Source organism: Magnolia sinica, chromosome 19 (genome assembly GCF_029962835.1).
Source record: "Magnolia sinica isolate HGM2019 chromosome 19, MsV1, whole genome shotgun sequence".
NCBI lineage: Eukaryota > Viridiplantae > Streptophyta > Magnoliopsida > Magnoliales > Magnoliaceae > Magnolia > Magnolia sinica.
Window position 1 is genome coordinate 7,628,893 of NC_080591.1, and position 22,140 is coordinate 7,651,032.

The window sequence follows — 22,140 nt, forward strand, 5'->3', positions numbered from 1 at the left end:
AAATCTCCTTCTTGGCAATTTCATAACCCAAGATTTTTCTTAAGATTTCCAGCTTTTGACATTTTACCCCACAATGATTTTGCAAAAGTCTTGCTGAAATTAAATAAAATATTGAAAAAAATTTACTCTAAATTACCCAAAAAAATAAAATAAAATTTGAATATAAAGTATATACTAAATTATTTTTACTTCTAAATAAATTTTCCAATAAAATTGCACAAAATTAACTGCCTAGATTTTGAAACTCTCCCAACATTATTGTGATAAGCAGTAATATTGTGAGATTTTCAAAACCTCAGCAATATCTGTCACAATGGGTAGACTTTGTAATGAAGCTCAAAATAAAGAATCACAGCATTAACATAGGACAAACAAGAAAGACGCAAGCATTTCCACATTTGAAAGCTAAAAACATGTTTATCAACCCAACGGATAATGATCCATGTCAGTGAAGTCTTCAAAGGTCCCAGCATTTGCATGATTTGAGCATTCAAACCCGAAAAGAAAATATGGCATCCATTTGAGCTCTCCCCCATAAAGAAGAGTTCCAAAATCACAGTTCATGAAGTGGTCATGTTTTCCATACTTTCTTCCACCAAGAAAAGATTCCAAAAACAGAGTGAAAAAGAAGAGGAAACCACATACACAACTTCTATGATTGTATGGATCACTCCACTGATTTAACTGTCATAGCCACCATCAATATCTGCTGCACTCCGTTTCTTGCTGTCCTGCTCTGAGGGGTTCCCATTTAATTCCTCTGGGTGCTGGTTGTGGTGGCGATCATTTGCATGGTGCTGATGGTGTCGATGGTGGTGTCCATGCCGATGATGACACCTCTTATGCTTTCTTGGTTTGCTTGAGTCCTCATGGTTGTCGTCTGATGACTTACCTAGGGACCTGCTCCTCTGCTTATGCCTGTGATCCTCAGAATCTGATGATGTGAAGTCTTCCGCGCTTGATCTGTGGTGGTGATGGTGGTGGTGGTGGTGGTGATGATGTTTGTGGTGCTTCATGTGATTTTTCCTTGGGATTTCACCATCTTCATCGCTTGAGGACTCCAATGAGCTAGAATCTGTTCTCGATGAATGGCGGCGTCTTTGTCTCCGCCTGTGGCTGCGCTTCTTCCTCCGGTGATCTTCCTCCGACCCACTTCCATATTCATCACCGCTGCTATCACCACTTGAGCTGGAGCCCCATTTCTTCGATTTCCACCTAGATTTTCTCCTTTCACTGTCATCAGAGTTGTCGGAGGGGGCATGCTTCCTGTGTCTCTTGTGGGTCCTTTTTGTCGCCTTTCTCCTCTCATCACTGCTGTCACTATCACTATCAGATTCTGATGTGGACTTCTTCTTTTGCTTTGCAGCTCTAAGCCTTCTCTCTTTAGCTTCAGCATCAGCTTTTGCCTTGGCAGCAGCTTCAAGTTTCTGTTCCCATTTCAGGGGGGCCTCTTTCTTCTCAAGAGCTCTCTTCTTCTTCTCCTCGACCAACTGCATGAACTTCTTGCTATCCATTCGGTGATAAAAACCAACTTAATACCTGCTTTTGGGTAAGATGATGCCAGGAAGTGCATCTCACAGAAGAGAAGAAACAATGTTAGCTCTTCTATCATCAATTTCCCTCCCTGCCATAGTAACAAAAAAGACATACATGCAAGATACACGATGCAACTTTTCACACATTTCTACGCCTTTCGAAAATTTGTTCCACTTTTGCCCATGAAAATATTTGATACTTTTCAAGGGCAAAGTGCTTTTGAAATGGGTGGTAGGAAGCTAGCCTACAAGCAGTTGTAGGTGATGATAAGTTCTCTTCGTCAGCACATTCACCATTTGCATATCGTGTTTCCCTAAGTGGTTACAGGACATTAAGCATCCAAACAAGTCCTATTTGTGGCAACAATGTGGATTCAAATATGAATGGAGCCTTCAATAAGGAATACTGCAAATCTATTGGGTTGACAAAGTGTTCAATTACTTCAACTTATTGGGCCTCCCATAAAGGCTGAGAGACTGAGTGAATATGGATGAAAACTCAGTAATAAAGTCATCCACATTTCATTTTTATGCCTGGAACATGGTTATCTACCATTCCTTAGTTGGATAGATCTCAAAGGAGCATTAGTTTATTTAACCTGTCACAATTTATGATTATCCATGGGATTATAGTCAACATCAATGCAATTGAGAAGAAGTGGCAAGGTAATTACATATGCTTCCCCCCTCAGAACATGGTCAAAAGAAACGAGCAAGAGCCATATCAAAACTAACTACATTAACAGTGAAAGTCACCATGGTTCTGGGTTATCAGATGATGGCCACAAAATAGCATTCTATCTCCTTCCACAATGATCGGAGCAGCAAAATCTACTTTGAAGATTCTTAACCCTTCTCTTATCACTCGGATTTGAACTTCCCATGGATACCACGCCTGAAAAGATCAATTTTGATCTCATCATGATAATTTCTAGCTACTTCCCAACCCCAAACTTGCCCATGTTAGCCATGAAACTAACATCAAATTAATTTTCTGGCATCTGGTGGAGACTTTATCCACTTTAAACTTGGCTTTTAACTTCTTCCTTTGGAATTTGGCTAATCATAGAGTTAAAGAGTCTATGACACTTAGGGTGGAGATTGATTCACCTAAATTGGTTGATGCATCTTAGGGTAGAGAATAGATTGATGCATGCTTTCCTCAATTGGTGGGCTTTGCCTCACATTCCAAGAGATGAAGTAGATCCTCCTCTCCTAATATGTGGGTTGGACTCAAAAGTGTCACTTGAAACATGCAAGGGTATGTGTGTTTTAATTTGAACCTATAAACTTCTCCTAGAAAATTTTTAACCCTTGAAAGCAGCCAGCTACGCCTCATTGCTCTCAAAGAGTCATAGATCCAAGACCCAAGGATCACCACTCGTGAAAAGAATAATACCTATGAATCCAGTAAAAGAATTTCTTTATGTTTTAAACTTTCACAGTACAAAAAAGAACAATTTCTTTTACAGTTACATCATGCTAAAACCTCAATTAAGTACATGCCATGTACTTTGCAATCATAAACTATTTGATAGCAGTTTCCATCTTCAATGACATGTTTCCTTCCAACCTTTCGAAAAAAAAAAAGAGGACATGTTTCCTTCCAATTTTTCATTTACAGAACATGCTAGAAAGGAATGCGAGGCAAACAAGTTCCTAGTACCCTATCATTGATGATTAGGAGATTGATTCTGCTTTCTTACCTTATGCAAAAGTTTGAAATATGTGAACCGGACCCGCCTTAAAGCCCAAAGAGAAATCTCTCCTTTCTTCCCAATTCAAATCTGGTAAGTCATGCCAATAAAGAATACAAGAAAAGAAGATTAGGTAAAATGCATAATAGTAGATAGCATCATGAAGAGAGTACAAACTAAGAACATAGCTCAACAACAACCGAAACATAAAACACAATTGGTAGACCCTTGAGTATGGACACAACAGAGTAGGAAAATGTGCACTGTAAACCCTACAAACCAAAATGGATGATCAAAAGAATAGACTGAATAAAATAAATGCTCGCATTACTGAGGGATGACAGTCTTAGAAAAGTTAATCGATGCTACGAGTGTAGAAACCTACAATTTCTTTTGAAAGGTAATGAAATATTATTAGAAAAAAGCCAAAAGGAACCAACCATAAACAACAACCACACCCTATTTGAAAAAGGGGAGATAAGAAGCCCACTCTAGCATGTCAGACTTAGCCCGCCAAAAGACCCCTGTGGCTTAGCCGCCTTGATCCCAAAAGCACTGGTTGTTCCTTTACCCCTAGATAGCCCATGACCGACCAGTCAACAAAGACAACCTACATAAAACCTTGCCACTTTTCCCAACACCTCTGTCATGCCGGGCTAAGAATAAAGCCTCAATGGTTCCTAGCAGCACCCATGATGTATTAAAAAGGCCAAAAAACTCTCCCACAACGAGTAGGCAAATGGGCAGTGGATGAACAAGTGGTTTACCAACTCCACGCTGCGCAAGCACATGGAGCACATGCTATGAATGATCCTCAACTTTTCTGAAGAATATCAATAAGGAGAACACTGTTCCAACCAACTAGCCATGCAAAGGCCACGACCTTAGGAGGAGCATCACAGTGCCACATGGAGGCTTTCAGGCTTGAGAGTGCACTTGACAAATAGAGAGCTTCCCATAGAAGAACCTGACCGAAGAAGTCTTTGGTAACGAAGATATCTATATCATCGACATAGATAGGAGCACTGCTGCCTCTTGTGAAAAGGAAGCGGATTGTGTACTGAGTAACTCAGTACAATTAGCGTACTGAGTAAACTTTGTGAGGTTCATCATGATTTATGTATTTTATCCACTCGGTTCATCCATTTTATGGGATAATTTTAGAATTCTAGATCAAAAATGAAGTATATCCAACGCTCAAATGGGCCACACCACAGGAAACAATGTGAATTGAAGATCTATCGTTGAAAAATTCTTGAGGCCACAGAAGTTTTGGATCAAGCTTATTTTTATGTTTTCCCTTCATCCATGTCTGTAAGATTGTTTGAACAGTTTGGATGACAAATAAACATCACCGTGGGGCCTAACAAGGTTTCAACGGTGGAAATCATTATTCCCACTGTTTCCTGTAGTATGATATGCTTGATCTTTGGATATTCTTCAATTTTGGGCTCAACGCCTTAAATTATATGGAAAAACGGATGGACGGCGTGGATAGACTACATACATTCACGGTGGGGCCAACTGAGTTTACTCAGTACGATAAGAGCGTACTGAGCAATCCGATTTCTTGTGAAAAACTCTCCAAACCATTTTTTTGTTTGATTCTTCTCTAATCTAAACACATTGTGGGTGGATTTTGGTCCATCCTTTGCAATCTTTTGGGAGTAAGAGAGATTTCAAATCGGAATCAAGGTTTTTGCAGATTTGGGGTCGGTTTTCATTCAGTGAGTGATTTTGCATTTTTATCCATTTTTTTTTTTTTGTTTAAATCATACAAAATCAGTGCCAAAAGGTTAGAAATTCCTGATTCTCCATGTTTTGCATGGAAAATCAAGGATTTCAACCTTCAATTTCGAGATTTGAAGGTAGGTGGTTTGATTTGAGGAAAAATTTGAAAATTTCCCAATTTCTCCCAAATTGGTTGCAATCATACACTCAAAAGACAAAATCTAACATGAATTAGGCTCAATCTACTGATTCATGATTTTTTGGAAAAAAAAATTTTAATTAAATTTTTTTTTTGAAATTCCGTTTCTAGTGGCAGTCAATTGAGTCCAATTTCACAGTATGTAGGAATGTTTAATGAAATCATCATTACATACACACTAATTTCAAAATTTAAGGGTAAGTGGTCCAATTTGGGGGAAATTGGAAAAATTAAAAAATTCCCTAATTTCTCCCAAATTGGTTGCAATCTTACACTCCAAACACGAAATCAAACATGTATAAGGCTTGATTTACTGATTCATGCATTTTTTATTTTTCGAAAAAAATAATTTTTTAATATAAAAAGAAAAAAATATTAAAAATATTTTGGCCGAAATTTCTACTTTCTTCTTTTGCTTTTGATTATTTTGGTTGTGTTTCCATAAATGTCTTTTTACATTTATAAATGTTATGAATTCACTTTGACTATAGTAACGTCAGTTCAGTCAGACAACGCATAGCTTAGGACCCTATACAAAGTAAACCTATTATGTGCACTTCATTTTTGTGATGTTATGATTTAAAAGTGTGTATTAATGATTTTATATATATATATATAAACAATCCTTGAAGTTTTATTGAAAAATTCAACCAATTTCCCAATGTTCCTCAAAAAGTGAGATATATTACCCGATACAAGTGTTTCCTCGGGACATATGGGACCATTACAAGTGTTTCCCAAGGGTGTGATATGTAACGCGATATTGATACTGTAAACACTACCATTGACAAAAGGGAGATAGTGAAAACATATGAGAAGATATCAAAGTTGAAATGAGTTTACACTTTAAAGTACAAGTTTAAAAATAACGATATACAAGGGGTGATTTCAAGCCCCAAAGCCAAGTCAAAGAAACGCCAATCTAAATCTCCACCATATATAACAAGAGTAGCCAGGGGCAAAATTTTGTACCCACTTACTCCTCTTAGTTGCTAAAAGGATATGGGAAAGGCTTTAAACAAAAGTAGATGGCATTTAAGTAAAGTTAACTAGATGAAGCCTGTCTGGTAACCAAAGGTATCAGTTAAAGAGACTTCTCCACAAAGAGTTTGTTTTGCCTGTGTCACAACTCAGGCATGTGTTGCACCCATTGGGGTCCATATGATGACATGTTCTAATGGTTGGAACCATTCGTGCTTTGGATGCTAGTCTATAGGCGTCCATTCAAGGTGTACCAACGAAGAAAGCGCCAACCACAAGTGCCGTCCTTGTGGATAGGAGAATATTGAGGAGCTGAAGACCTTTCACATGTGATTGGACATATAGAAGACCCCACTTAGGGAAGACACATGTGAAGGAAGATTGGAGAAAGAGGACCGAGCGCCCAAACTTTCCCGTACTTATGTTATTTGCACGTTTTTGACTTAGTTAGCGGTCTTTTAGTAATCTTATATCTTTATTTGCTTATCCTAGGGGTATTTTAGTAATTTTATGTCTTTATGTGCTTATTTAAGTGGGGTAAAGCCCTAAACACGAATTTCAACTATTGATGAATGAAAAGCAAACCCGTTGGTTGCCTCCTTCCTCTCTTCTCTCTAATGGTGCTTCTTGATCTTCTTCTTCTAATTTCTTCTTGTGCCCCTCCAACTTCCTCAAGGTAATAACTTTCTTTCTTCTATTTTTTTGTTTTGGCTAATTCCTCTTCGATCAAAATCTTGAGAACCGATCTAAACCCTAAATCCCCAAATTCTCAAATCCCTAATCCGAGAAACTTCTTGGTTCTTCGGACTAGTGATCTTCATTGATCGATTGGGTGTGACCATGCAAGATCGGGAGGTCTCATCCTGACGGATCCAACCTAAGTAGTAATTGAATTCCATACTCCATGGTTGTAGTGATGGCCCGCTCCATTGCATGTTTCCTTTATGATTTTCTCGGTTATGATGATTATTGTTAGAATTTTAGATCATTTATTCCTTTTATTTCCATATGATGACATGTTCTAATGGTTGGAACCATTCGTGCTTTGGATGCTAGTCTATAGGCGTCCATGGGGAAAAAATTACATTGAATGGATGATTCTGCCATCAATTTGTCAATCGATGCAAGATCATTTTCAAAAGTTGAAATTCAATTCCAAGAGTCATAGGTCTAAATCATTATTGAAGCATTATTTTTGAAGTGCTCGTTATAGTATCAGCATGTGAAGTCCAGTCAGGCGACACATTTCGTGATCCCAAGTACCGACAAATGTAAAACAAACTCACAAGTGACTCTCCACTCCTCTCTCCCACATCTTGCAAACAACTTCCTCTTGGTCTCGCTCCACGTGCACTGTATGCAAGGTTTTGAATGTCAGTTACGTTATGGCTGTACCAGCCTGTTATGTGACTGTATCACTCACCCTCGTTACATGATACAGGGGTGAACCGAGGTACCTTAGAAAAAGCCTGTAACAGCCCTGTATTGGCCGATACAGGGCTGTGAGCCTGTAACATTTTAAGGTCCGTAAGCCTGTAATGGTCACGTATGTCCTGAGGAAACACTTGTAGTGGAAATAACAAACCACCTTTGCCTTTTGGAGGAAAGAATTTATAGGGAGAAAACCACTGCCTGTCCTTCTGCCAATCACAGGAATGATGCAACTTATAACCTTTATGAGTTTGGATGCTAGGAATCATAAAAGGGTCCCAGGAATGACTTTTCTGGAAAAATCTCTGTAAAAAGATTCTCCTTGCCTTGTTTTGGTGATAGGAAAGAGAATCAATGGGGTCGATATTGTGTTTGACTTGAGGAAATAGAATTGATGGTTGAAACCTTCAAGTTGAAAAAAAAAAAAAAACCAGAAGCCATCAGTAAGTTTAAGGCTTCACTTAAACGAGCAAGACACCTAAAAAAAAAAAACATTTTATAGCCAAATTTGCATTGAAGGGAAAGCCTCTTAGTAATTTACAACTTCCATCGAAACTGTTTACCCAAACACAAAAGTCACTTTTTGGTGTAAGTTGTTTACAACTTAAAAGTTATAGGCATCCAAACGACCCCTATGTTTCACAATTGTCCATTGATTAGTCTCAATGTTAACAATTTATTCACTTGTGCACCCAAACATGGCCTAAACATGAGCTTCTCCCATAAAATCCATAAAAAGTACGAGTTCAAGTCCTAAAAACCCTAAGGGCCTGTTTGGATGCCTGTAAGTTGGGTTAGTGGCCAGTGACTTCCAGGGAAGTCACTTGCAGGAGGTGTTTGGGGGATGAAATTCACCTGTAAGTCATGACCTGTAAGTCACTTATAGGCAAAACTGCCAAGAAACTTCCAGGGCTTGGGGGTGAGAAGTCACTTCCTTGTAAGTGACTTACAGGCCAACGGTCTAATTTTTTAAGGGGGGGGGACACACCTCCATTACAACAAGCTTCGGCCATTGAAGTTCCAGTAAGCTCTCTCTCTCTCTCTCTCTCTCTCTCTCTCTCATATTAGGGCCACCGTGTGCCCTCTCTCTTACCCTCTCTCCCTCTCTGCAGTTAGGGTTACAAGTCATTCAGTGATGTAGTGATAGTGGGGCCCACCTTAATGTATTTTTGGTATATCCATCTATTTTGCCAGCTCATTTTAGGGCATGGGTCCAAACACGAAGCAAATCCAAATCTCAAGTGGGCCACACCACAAAAATGGTGATTGAACATCGATCATTAAAAACTTCCTAGAGCCCACCATAATGTTTATTTTCCATCCAACTTGTTGATAAGGTCACACATACCTGGACAAAGGGTAAACACGAATATCAGCTTGATCCAAAAATTTTGTAGCCCACATGAAGTTTTATTGGTGGCCATTCAATCACTGCTATTTTCTGCGGTGTGGCCCACCTAAGATTTGGATTTGCTTCATTTTTTGGCCCAAGCCCTAAAATAAGCTGGCAAAACTGATGGACGGCGTGGATTTGGAACTTGGCCTTCTTTCTTGTAGCCATTGGTTTTCCAATCTATGGATGATATGCTTAGGAGCATATCATCAAAGGGATTGTTTACAACCATAAGCAATCAACTATGGTTCCTCCAAATGGATGTTTGGAATTCTTGATTAGACCTATTATTTCCATAAACAATCTTTACCATCCATTTTCTGCCAATTTTTTGGCTATTGACTGGATGGGTACAATCATTTGACCAGTGCGATTTTTTCTAGGTGGTTCATTAATTGTGGGCTGAACTTGATTGAAAGGTTCAAATCAAATGATTAAATTTTCCATGTGTCCCTATGCAACCTTTTGTTCTTGAAGCAATTGATCTTGTCTCATTTTACATGCCTTTTACATAGCCCCATCTAAGTGGGCCCCACCAGGTCAATAGTCTAGATCAGGGAGCCATGAATTCTGGTAGTAGCATCTGCCCATGTAATCTAGCACTATTGTACAATGTTTCTCCTCTTTTGAATCCGTGGGCCCATTTTTATGACCCATTTGATGATTGGTTTAGCCTAATAATTGGTTTAAATATTCATCTAGACGGGCTTAACAAAATAACATATTTGGTGCCAAGATTTCTTATGTGATTATAACATTTTGGAACGATTTCCTACTCCAAGCTTTGCTTAGTGTGAATATACAACTTTTTACCTGCAACTAACTTACGGGTTACCCAAACACAAAAACCAACTTACTTGTAGGTGACTTACAACTTACATCCAAATAGGATAACCTGTAAGTGACTTTCACCTGTAACTTACCTGTAAGTCACAACTTAAAGAATTTACGCATCCAAACTGGCCCTAGAACAAAATCTCAAACGCAAAAAGAAAGCCCAAACACAATATTCTGCCATTAAAGAAGTCCCAATACTACAATCTCAATCAAGGCAATCTCAACCCTTGAAAGCCCTAGATCAAATAAACAGTAAAAAAGAATCAAAGAGAAGGAATCCTATCTCTTACCACTTAAAAAACCCTAATCTCGAGATTTCACCATAAAAAAGACTTATAACTCACGGAATCGATACATAAAAGGAAATCTCAAGCCCTAAAAACCTTGAGAAAAAATCTAGAACATAGAAATCTTAGCTTCAAGAGATAGAAGCAGGGCATGATCTGGCAACAAAGAGTCCATGATTTATGAAAAACCCATGCACTGGTACAGTTTTAACGCCATAAAACCCTAGATCGCAAAAAAAGAAAAAAGAAAAAAAGGAATAAAAGAAGATCTTACAGTGATTCGCAGCCGAAGATGCCAGAAAAAAAGTCCTAAATGCAAGATTTCTAAGAAAGACATACGAAGGGAGAGAGAAAGACAGGGAATTTGATTTCGTCGAACCCTGAGAGTTACAGAAACCCTAGAAAATGAAAGGGAGAAGGAGAGAAGGAAAATACCTGCGCGAGAGAGAGGGCCAGAAAGACAGATCCGCTCAACACGCTTTATTGCGTTTCTCCTCATGCTTAAATATGGCTGAAATGGGCCGGGCTGGACATGGGCCGAGTAGGCCATCGGATACTTATGAGCCCGCCCCATGAAAACATGGAGGCCCAGAAAAGTGTCGAATACCGGCCCGACCCAGTTCATCGGCCAACGCCCAACGCAACAGTAGCAGCACAAACGTCACTTTGAGACAAGCATACGACTATTGGCATGATCAACGAGGTAGCAGCCCTTTGCGCTGCCGCCGTCCTAACTCGAGGTAAGGCAACAGAGTAGGCAGTCCGCCGCTCGGAGCAACGGAAGGAAGAGATGGGGCTGGAGCCCGGCCAATGGCATCATCCGCATCTGAAAGCACGCACGGGTGCTGCGAGCCAGGGTTTAGGGTTTAGGTTTCTCTACCGAGGATAAAGGTATCATTTAAACCATTCGATACGTAGGGTTGCCAGTTGGGCAGGTTGGGTCGGCTCAAGGGTCAACCCGAGCCCAACTCCAACCTCAAGCGGACCCAACCTGCAACCTTACCTGACCCAAATTCCAATCACCGGTGACTGACCAAACCCAACCTGAATTCCTTTGTGCACAACCTTAAGCCGACCCGACCTGACCCACGACCTAACTCAGCCTGAATTTGCTCAACTCGAATCCAACCCTATGGTGTGAGTGTGTGGGGGTGTGTGTGCGTGTGTTAAAAAAAATTAAAAAAATCCAACCCTATTTCAAATTAGGTTAGACTTTTCCCACCCTAAGCTGATCAGATGACCCTAGCAACCCTACCGAACTCGTGCAGATTGACGCAAACCAAGTTGCAGCTTATTAATACATATCGCTATCTTCTACGAGGAAAATGACTATATCAATCCCAAAATGGCTAGATGCAAGGCAGGTCCGTATTAGTGGTGAATGATACGATACCTGGTGCACCGATTTTAAACCTTCATCAGGACTCAAAGATCATGCCCAAACCCAGCCCAAGCGTGGTGGGTCTTTATGCAAGACAAAATGTAGCCTGGAATAAGTTAGTTACCGGACCTCAAAGGTCACACCAACTAGCTACGCTTCTGGCTGCAAAGTGGGCTAGATGAAAGTTAAGCGGGAGGGTAGCCCAACGTCTTCCTTTTGTTGAAGCTAAAGGTTTATTACGTGGGCTTGATGATTTTTGAGGTCCAATAAGCAATTCACCAGGCCTTGTTTGAATCATTTGTTAGCATTGGCGTGCTTCCCACACGAAAAAAAGGACGGCCAAGGGTTGCTGAATGGGGAGCGTACTAGGTGTGGCCCTGGCCTCACCCAAACACGTTGATGCCTTGATCATGGAGCCCGCTGTGATGTATGTATTGTGTATTCATGCTGTTCGTGTTGGGGGACCGCGAAAGTACATAGAGCTGAAATTAAGAGAGTAATCCAATTGCACTAAGCAAACACATAGATAACACAGTAATTTAACGTGGAAAAACTCTTTTGGGAAAAAAATTATGGCACAAAGCGACAGATGATCACTATGAAAGTAGAAATTATAAAGAGAGAGATTATCTGATTCGAACAACCTCGAATCTCACCCTTACTATACCATTTGAAACCCTTGGACGAATTAGAAACCTTATAAATACCTCTCAATCTTGTTTACACCCATATTTATAAGCTATAGAAGAATCCCACACAAAATTAGAAATAAATCCAGCAAAATCACAACTCTGCGAAAATTTGCGTGGATACTGTCGATGGCATTGAACGGTCTTCGATGTCATCGAAACTAATCCTTCGATGGCATTGAAGCCATATCGATGACATCAAAATAACACCTCAATTGTCCAGAGACAAAACATGATTTTTAAAAAATTCTCGATTGCATCGAGTCATGTTCAATAGCATCGAAAGAATGCCTCTGTAGGGACCACCTTGATGAGTATATCCGCCGAATTTACGCAGGCGTGAATTTTCTCTAGAGTTACGCCTCATTCCTCAAGCACCTGTTAGATAAAATTGTGACGAACATCAATGTGTTTAGTATGTGAATGATAAATAGAGCTTTTAACCAAATTAATAGTGTTCTCACTGTCATAATTAACTATAATGCTTTTTGTCACTTTGTGTCATATTTTTTTCCCGTAAGAGTTTTTTCACGTTAACTTCGAAGTGTTTGCGTTGTGCTTGCTTGGTGTGATTTGATTATTTCAGTTGATTCATCTATGTGTGCTTCCACTGTCCCCCAACATGCTGGTCTCACAGCTTTAATGGGGTGTTTTATGTTTGCAACCAGACCTAAAGGATTTAAGCTTGTGGGAACTTCGGTGGATTTGTTGAATATAATCTTTGTTGTATTAAAGAAAAAAGAAATTTGTTAAGTGTTGCAAGGAAATATGGGGCATGTTATCAGGAAAGATGGGCTACTTGATAAGTCATCATACAACTAGTTTTAAGTGATCCATTATCATAGTAACAATATATTAGAACACAACAGAAATATTCAAACCAAATAACTAGTACAGCTAATTATTTAACTAGGACTGGCTGCTTCTCACTCACTGGGAGAAGTCTCTCCATTATACAGGCCCTTAAAACACGGTACTATCACAGTAGCATGTGCCGTTTAAGAGAAGGATCAAACCCTAAGACACCTTATTAAAATTCCCAAGAATACTTCTTGAGAAGATAAGCTAAGCTTTAGATATATAGCTAACGACACCGTTCATTTGCAATAGATAAAATGCAAGCATCATGCAATTTGAGGATCTGCTTTCCGCTTGAGAATGACGAATAAGGATGGCAACAGGACATTTGCATTCTTAAACAAGTGGGAATTCTCCATGATCTTTTTCTCGCCTCTTTGGTAAACCTCATCAACAACTTCGTGGCCAAAATGCTTTCTGACCATGTCTTCTGTCGCTGCCCTTCCGTGCATTGCCAACATCTTCGGGTCTATAGCCACGTCGCTACTGCGGTCAGAATCATCTCGTACAAGTTCTAATTTCTCAATGCTGAAATATCCATTGCTTTCAACCAGCTTTTGATACTCTTTGGCAGTAGGGGTAAATATTGGTAAGTTGAAGGAGTCTACTTTGGCTTCCTCAATTGTACCCTACAAAATAAAACAAAAATCCATGTTTTAATACCCATAGATGACCTTAACCTATTTTTAATAATAATAATAATAATATCAACAACGGTAATAACATATCCGATCACCTTAGCTGCCATATCCATGAGCACAGATCCTAACACACCACCGATCACACCAATGGGAGATTTAGCTTCAGCAACTTTATCATCCCTGCCAAGAATTATAAGACCCATTATCCCTCCACTCACCATCTCTTGTGCTCTCGCGCTGAGGAAGGCCTCGACATCCCTTCCAAAATGCCTTGAAAAAGCCTCAAAAACCTCCCTAGGCCCTCCCAAACAAATAACCCGTCCCTTATTCCATGCCGGAGAATTTCTATCTAGCACCTCTTTTGGCACCTTAGAGAGCCAATGAAGTGCATAAGAAGAGTAGGCAAAATGCAGAGAGGCCTTGGGAAACAGTCTGCCATAGAATGACCCAGGAACGCCTGTGGCGAAGTATGGCCTATTTGGAGGGAGGGATGCAAAGAGGGTGTTGAAATCGTTGGATGAGTGATCGCTAAAGAACACTTGAAATTCAGGCATACAAGAACTAAGGCCTAACGATGCACATTTGTGCTCTAGAGCTTTTACAATCGTTTGCACCGCTAAGAAAGTGTTGGGTCCAACAGAACAGCCTAAGTCTGTTATGTTAAATGTCCCAACTGAAGGGAACGTATCAATTTCAAGCTTTTCAGCTACAGCTTCTTCTATCATCGTCTTCACTAGATTCGCCCCGTCTCTCTGCATCAAATGAAAAACAAGTCAACCAACACTCAGTACCATTATCATCTATGTTTTTACCTGAACATTGAGAATTGTCCATCTTTCGGTTGCTATTATAAATGGTTCTTTATCTCAAAACAACACTAAATATGTGGACCTGACTTTTGATTTTACTTAAAGTCGAATACAAGCTATTGAGAATTTTCTTGTCAATGGTCAACACTCAGCTGCACATAGTACTAGAGCTGGGCATAGAGTTGAGTCCGACCGAGTTATGGCCGACACTACTTGATCCGGTTTTGAAATAGACCTGACCTGAACTCGACCCGACTTGGTACTGAGTTCAGCATGCTTGACCCGATCTGAGTCGGAGTCTGACCTGGACCAATCCAGACCGAGTTCGACCGCTCACAAGTACTAAGTTGGGTTGGGTGCTACGGGTATCCATGGGCTGAAATCACAACTCAAAACCTAAGTGCGCTTACCAAAATTGCAGCCTTTCCATCAGCTACATGGCATGTCAGATCTGGAATATCTTAGTGTGTGTGCATATGTCATGGCATCTCAGATCGGAACGTCATATCTTTGTGTGTGTGTGTGTGCATGTGTGTGTATATAATCTGGTAACATATGGTCTTAGCAAAGATAAGAATAAAATTAGCGACCTGAAGCAAGGAATTATTAGCATAGCTGTTTGTGCCATGACCGCCAGTCATGGACACGGCCTCGAATTGTTGCTGCATAGCTTTCTCGTCCCTTTGATTTTGTGCAGAAAACTTTCTGACGTGGAAGCAATATGTGCAGATGTACTCTATATATAACGAAGGAATGGATGGTTCGGTCCACTAAAATTAAATGCGATACAGGTTCTAACAGTGAGGAGGCTCTCATGATACACGGAGTGCCATGTTCCAACGATATATAGGTAATGTTGCACGTATTACCTGCTGGCATTAATGAGATTTTTAGCTACTGACTTGACACAGTTCAACTGATGATGTGGATGCTTAATATATAGGAAACGTTTTTATTTTCTTTCCTCTCGTGCATGATGCTCTCTTTATGGGGAGTGTTGTCTATATAATGCAAATGCATGTATGGTGGATATTTGTTTTGATGAATGCAAGAAGCCTTTCATAAAAAAAAGGTAAAGGTGTGAAAAGTGTTTTCCACATGAACCCATCCTAATTTGAGCAGTGGTTGTAGTTATTTTATGTGGGGTACAATGTTCAGTGATCCAAATCATAGATGCTATGAGTTGCACTGTAAATGCCTCATGGCCAAAGCTCTTTTATATAAAAAATCTTAAACCTTATAATAGGAAATCAATAAAGAAATGGCTAATAATGAAAATACAGATACAATTCCCATCCAACTAGTAATAACTAAGGGACTGTTTGGCATCTCTACTAATAAGAGTTTATTAGTTTATTCTAAAAGAGTAGGCTCTGATATTAAAAATATACTGCTTGATAAGGTTCTAAGTTTATCACTTAATTTTTTAGAAACCAGTAAAAAAGCTCTTTAAAAATAAGTGATAAAGAGGTTACCTGTTTTTTAAGAGCTTATTAGCTTAAGTGAACATTTTTGGTTTATTTTTAAACAAGTTTGTCCTTAAAGTTTTTAAGTGATTCCATATTGCATGCCCTCTTCTCTGCTTTTTACAATCTTTCTAAGATGGGCCCACATGATGATTGATCGATATTGTAGGTGGGCCCCCACATGATGAATGGTCCACATTAAGGCACCTAAATACGGCACGGTGACATCAAATGTGGCCCCCACATGATAGATGACCCATATCAAAATATGACCCAACATGATGGACAATCCACATCAGGTGGGCCCCACCTGATGGACCATCCACATCAAAGGTGAGACCCACATGATGGATGGTGGACATTGAAGGTGGGAACACATGATGGAAGGTTTACATCAAAGGTGGGCCCACATGACGAACGATCCATATTGAAGGTTGGGCCCCACATGATGGACAATCCACATCAAAGGTGGGCCCCACATGATGGATGGGGGACATCAAAGGTGGGTCCCACATGATGGATGGCCCACATCAAAATGTGGAGTATCCATATTAAGTGGGCCCCACATAATGGACAATCCATAGCAAAGTGGGACCCATATGATGGATGGTGGACATCAAATGTGGGATCCCATGATGAACAACCCATATTGAAGGTGGGGACCCACATGATGAATGACCCACATTAATTAAGGTGGGCCCACATAATGTACGGTTCACATCAAAGGTGGGTCCCACATGATGGATGACCTACATCAAAGTGTGGCCTAACATGATGGACCATCCACATCAAGTGGGTGGGCCCACATGATGAACGAACCATATTAAAAGTGGGGCCCTACATAATGAATGGTCTACATCAAGGTGGGCCCACATAAGGGACGGAGTGGGACTCTCATGATGGATGGCCCACATCAAAGTGTGACCCCTAATGATGGACAAGCCACATCAAGTGGGCCCCACCTAATGGACAGTCCACATCTAAGGTCTTACATGATAGAGACGACACATATCCAATGTGGCCGAACATGATGGATGATCCTCATAGAAGGTGCACCCCACATGATGGATGGTGGACATCAAAAGTGGGCCTCACATGATGGCATGCCACTTCGAAGGTGGGGCCCACATAATGCACTCATCAAATGTGGACTCCACATGATGGGTAGTGGAAATTAAGGGATCCCACATAAAGGAGCATTGTTGGTGGGCCCCACATAATGGGCAGTCCATGTCAAAGGTCAGCCCCTAATGATGAATTGTGCACATCCAACACAGGTCTCCCATTATGGATGGCCCACTTTGAAGGTTTTGCTCACATGATGGACGGTCCACATAAAAGGGGGCTCCGTATCATGGACAATCGACATCCAATGTTCAACATAATAGATGGCCCAAATGTTTTAAAATATAAAGATTGTAGCTATCTATTCTTTTGCCATTTGAGACACAGTCGATCCACCAAAACAAGTTTATATTGCTATTATAATAGAGTGGTTGTAATTTTTAAAATTGAGACATCAAATGCCTTAAGAAAAGTTCTTACTTGAACGTTTTACTAAACATGCTTATTTTAAATAAGATTTATTTTTACTTTTAAAAAAGTGATTTGACTAAATGAGTTTATTTAAAACAAGAGCTGAAACAAAAAGAGCTTGTTAGAACAATTCTTATTTGAAAGCTCTTGTTGGATTAAAGTAGATATGTCAAACGAGCCCTAAATTAATGTTTTATAGTTTGGATGTTCCAATCTCTAAGATATTCAAGGAATGGGCCGTCAGGGGTGATCTCATCACATTAACATTTTAGATCATTAAACCATGGTTTCTACTAATTAACACAAACTGAAAGCTTGAAAGCAATATACCATCTTTTTACCCTGCCATTTACATGGGGTTGGGAATTTTCACGTTTTTGCTTAATAAGATTTGGCAAGCATCCACATTTAAAAGATTGAAACACCATGCCATCTTTTTGCCCAGCCATGACATAGGTGGGTTAGTTGGTTTTTGCTTGAAATGATTTGTCAATTGTCCACATTCATTGTAACATTCTATTTAGGACTCGAGATCTATACTCTCATGCTTAGTGTGATGGTCCATACTCATTTACTTAGAAACTGTCCACATGGCACATATTTACCTCCAATCAAATATCCATATATTGTGGGTCCATAATAAATAATAAATAGACGAGAGATGAGGAAAGATTTTCTATATATGCATGGATGATTTCTCTTGAAAAGATTTTCCAACCACCCCCTTATAATGTACATCTTTAGCCTTAAAAAAAAAGTATGACCTTGACAAATGGACAGTTGGAAAAGGATTTCAGGGCACATCGCCTTAACCTGTAAAGGTGCTGATTTTTACATAATGAATTAATGAATTAATTATTTTTTAAAATCATTTTTCCTTGAAATGATTTTTTCTTTTTTTTCTTTTTTCCTTGAAATGATTTGACAACCTTCCACCTTCAATGGACACATGTGGCATGGACAACTCGAAAAGATAGGAGAAAAAGGATTTAGGCCAGATACATGAAGTGACCATAAATGGATAGCTTGAAGTTCCCACACGTGGAACTTCTGTGGGATTAACTGCATCGCATGTAGTGCCAAAGGCACCCATATCTGCCATGGTGGCCAATGTGCAGTTTGGATTAAGTTGTCGGCAGGCACGTGTAATGACAATGGTTGAATGGACCAATGACCATGCCAAATGCATGACTTAAGTACGCACAATAATTAATTAACACTCAAAGAAATTGGTGCACCTGTATTTTCCACCATTCAACCCATCACCAGGTGGGCTACATCTTTTCACTAAATACACCTAAATATTTATGCAAAAACATAATAATAATTTCTAGCATGTGCTTGTAAAAGAGTAAAATAAGTGAGTAATTTCACATTAATTTTCGAGATTGCATGCAGTGAAATCGCATGTTTGAGTAGTGAGTAAAATCATTAGGGCCCACCGTACGTGTCTTATCCATGTGGTCTATCTATTTTACCAGCTTATTTTATTGTATGAACCAAAAAATGAGGCAGATTCTAAGCTTATGGTGGACCATGACATAGGAAACAATGGTCCTAATGATGTCTATTGTTGACTGATGAAACTTTCCTAAGGCCCACAATGATATTTAATTGTGTCCAACCTGCTCGATGAAATTTTCCTAAGGCTCACAATGATGTTTACTTACCATCCAACTTGCTTATAAGGTCTCATAAGGTGTGCTGACATGGATAAAGGTAAATCAAAAATATTAGCTTGATCCAAAACTTCTGTGACCCCCAAGAACTTAATTTTCAACATTAGGGTTTCGGTTCTCACTGTTTCCTGTGGTGTGGTCTGCATGAGCTTTAGTTCCGCCTTATTTTTGGGCTTTATGCCCAAAATGAGCTAGTGGAATGGATGGACGGTGTGGATAAGACGCACATATCATGGTGGGCCCTACAAATTTTGGGCACTACATAGTACCTCGCCTTTTCTCTCCTCGGTTTTTTAGTCCGAATACATTCAAACAGGCTAGCTGTCAATGTGTACATAGGAGTGGTTGCCAAAAGTACACTGGTAAGAAATCATTATTTATTTACAACGAATTACTATGGTAATTAAAAAAATCAAATAGACCCTAAGTAGCGGCCCCATTGAGCCTAGTTAGGGTTGGGCCAAGGTTAGCTTTGGCCCAACCCAAGAGCCCTATGCCTTAGCCTTCAACCCTAATGGGCTAAAGAGCTCGGCCAAAGCACTCGCCCAGCCCTATTCTTAACAAGCTATAGAGGCTCTAGCCTAAGCGAGCTCCCTTAGGGCAATGTAGGGCTAGGGTCGAGCTGAATCAGAGTCAATCCTATAAGTTAAACTAGAAATTAAAAGGTAATGTGGATGCCACTTAATCCAAATGAAATTAGGTGCACGAAAAGGTTCCTATTGACCTTTTATTTTTCTTCTCTTTGTATCCAAAGGTAAAAGCATATCACCTGTAATTTTGTCTCAAGAAAGAGACTTCTACACGTAATGGAGGGCAGCCCATTCATGCATAGTTTTAGTCATTTGAAAAAATTAATTGCGTGAGATATTTTGCCACTACTTGCTTGCATTATATAGATGCTAATCTTAATGATGAAGACATTTTTTTTTTCTCTTGTATATGGTTATGTTTGTTCATTTCTCTTAAATGCTGAAACATCAAAAAAACTTTGGGAAAGAACGTCTTTACTCTATTTGGAAGATGACTGCAGGTTTTAAAAGTATTTTCCATGTGCATCGTACCATTTTCTTACCTTGCCATGGGCACAGGTGTGTTGGTTCGTTTCTGCTGGAAAGGATTTGTCAATTGTCAACATTGAGTGCGATGTTCTCTTATAGTACGTAAGTGAGATAAGTTGTCTCTCATGCTGCTAGTGTGAGGGTCCATATTCATGCACTTAGATCTGTCTACATGATATGTATCTACCTGGGCCCATAATAGATGGGTCAGAGATGAAAAAGGGACCTTAATTTATAATTAAAAAAACTATTCAACTCAAAATAATAAAATTCAGAAGTCACCATCTATATTTTTTTTTCTAACTTTATTTTACCACTTTTATCAATTTTCACTTATACGCGTTACCTATTTTTTGCTAATGGTGAAACTAGTTATTATCAGTTGCAACCGTCCAATTTCTCTGGACGACGTCTAGCCCAACTTAATGATGCATGGACAAGAAACAGGATACAAAGGATCATACCATTCGGGAGAGTGGGCAACCTTATTAAAGGTTTAGATATATTGAAAGTGGCTTCTCATATTATTTTTAATTCTTCATCCTACCTATAATAATAAGAATCATCAGATGGTCAGATTTCAGCAAATAAATGTCATTGAATCAAAGGCTAGGATTGGATAAAGGGAATTAAGGGAAGAATGCTGTGAGATCTAACAACATCCTTTGTCGAATCAGTGGGGCTTCAGGCAGTGGACATTCATGGGATAACGGTTAGGATGAGAAACATTCAGATTGTGAAGTGGCTTTGGCCATGTAAAGGTTTGGTCAAGTTGAATGTTGGCGGCTCATCCAGGGTAATATGGGAGAAGGAGGTGAGGATCATTTCATCACAACTATAATGTTGCAGAGGCAAAGGTAGTGCTGAATGGCATTCAACTCTGCATCTTAGGATCCGAAATTTGATTATAGAGTCAGATTAAAAGTAGTAATAGATGCCTTACCAAAATGCATGCCTTCTACCATTCCATGAAGCATTTGGTACAAAATTAAAGAAATAAAGAAAGAACTATATGGGAACTCTTACAAAATCACTCACACCTATAGAGAAAATAATGCATGCAGGGAAGGGAATGAGGAGGAAGATTAATCTCCAAGGTTATCTTAAGTAGGCAGAACCTGAATCCACAAAATAAAAAAGAAAATTCAAAATTTTATTATTCAATACTCCTCGAACTTTCTGATTATATCACTTAGAAAAAAAGAAGAAACAAAACTCTAATTAGGAGTCTTAGTTTGACTAAAATAGAATTTATCCAAAATAATGAATTTTAATAAAGATAAAAAGTCCTAAATTAATCATGCCGAATGATTCCTAGTATGATTACAAAGAATTTCTAAAAGACTAGCATGTACTAAAACTCGAAAGTGAAGGAGATATGCCAAAATTAAAAATTACTAAAAATAGTAAGTTGGCTCGTTACAAATAAGATTGATAGGCCTACATCCCGTAACAATACCTGGATTAAAAGTTATGTCCAATTTATGGTTCACACTTTGAACATCAATTTCTTGCTATCTAGAATGAATTTCTTTGAACTGGATGCGCCTGATGCACAGTTACATCATGCCCTATGTAGGTCTAGGCCCAAATTTGATGGACTACATTTGCTTTCATTTGGGCTTTTTTCGATCCAGTTTTGTCAAGAATATTTGTATAGCCTGCTTTACATTTGCTTTTGTAGCATTTTGTATTTCTTTGATCCACACACACACACACACATATATAAAATAGGCGGACATTTGTTTTTTTTTTCCTTGGTTGATTTAACCTGCCTGAACAGATGTATAAAGTTTTACTTAAACCTAATAAAATTACTGGTGGTGTGCTTCCACCTTTTGAAAAGATGCTAGGATTGTTCCGTTAGCTAGATATTCGAACTGTGACTTAGTGACGGTGGGTTCCACCAGTTGATCGGTTTATCTTGAGTTA

The 22,140-nt window shown here is 39.3% G+C and overlaps 2 protein-coding genes across 3 annotated transcripts; both read right to left on the reverse strand.

The window, feature by feature from the left end:
* Positions 1-449: 449 nt before the first annotated feature.
* On the reverse strand, positions 450-10,462 carry LOC131234335 (uncharacterized). Of its 2 annotated transcripts, none has more exons than XM_058231141.1 (3): positions 10,366-10,462; positions 3,242-3,322; positions 450-1,539 (listed from the first exon to the last, which is right to left on the reverse strand). In XM_058231141.1, exon 3 carries the CDS (start codon positions 1,512-1,514, stop codon positions 681-683), a length of 834 nt encoding a protein of 277 aa, XP_058087124.1. In that variant the 5' UTR covers positions 1,515-1,539; positions 3,242-3,322; positions 10,366-10,462; the 3' UTR covers positions 450-680. The 2 variants fall into 2 exon arrangements, with proteins under 2 accessions (XP_058087124.1, XP_058087123.1); XM_058231140.1 differs by having other exon boundaries at positions 450-1,573; positions 10,366-10,434.
* Positions 10,463-13,158: 2,696 nt separating this feature from the next.
* Positions 13,159-15,196, reverse strand: LOC131235360 (loganic acid O-methyltransferase-like). The gene is made up of 3 exons (XM_058232520.1): positions 15,060-15,196; positions 13,756-14,412; positions 13,159-13,648 (listed from the first exon to the last, which is right to left on the reverse strand). Exons 1-3 carry the CDS (start codon positions 15,135-15,137, stop codon positions 13,286-13,288), a joined length of 1,098 nt encoding a protein of 365 aa, XP_058088503.1. The 5' UTR covers positions 15,138-15,196; the 3' UTR covers positions 13,159-13,285.
* Positions 15,197-22,140: the final 6,944 nt, after the last annotated feature.

Coding starts and splice junctions, on each gene's coding strand:
- LOC131234335 (XM_058231141.1), bottom strand. CDS start 1,514: ATGGATAGCAAGAAGTTCATGCAGTTGGTCGAGGAGAAGAAGAAGAGA.
- LOC131235360 (XM_058232520.1), bottom strand. CDS start 15,137: ATGCAGCAACAATTCGAGGCCGTGTCCATGACTGGCGGTCATGGCACA. Junction 14,413..15,059: donor CTAATAATTCCTTGCTTCAG/GTCGCTAATTTT, acceptor CATTTGATGCAG/AGAGACGGGGCGAATCTAGT. Junction 13,649..13,755: donor TCATGGATATGGCAGCTAAG/GTGATCGGATAT, acceptor TTTATTTTGTAG/GGTACAATTGAGGAAGCCAA.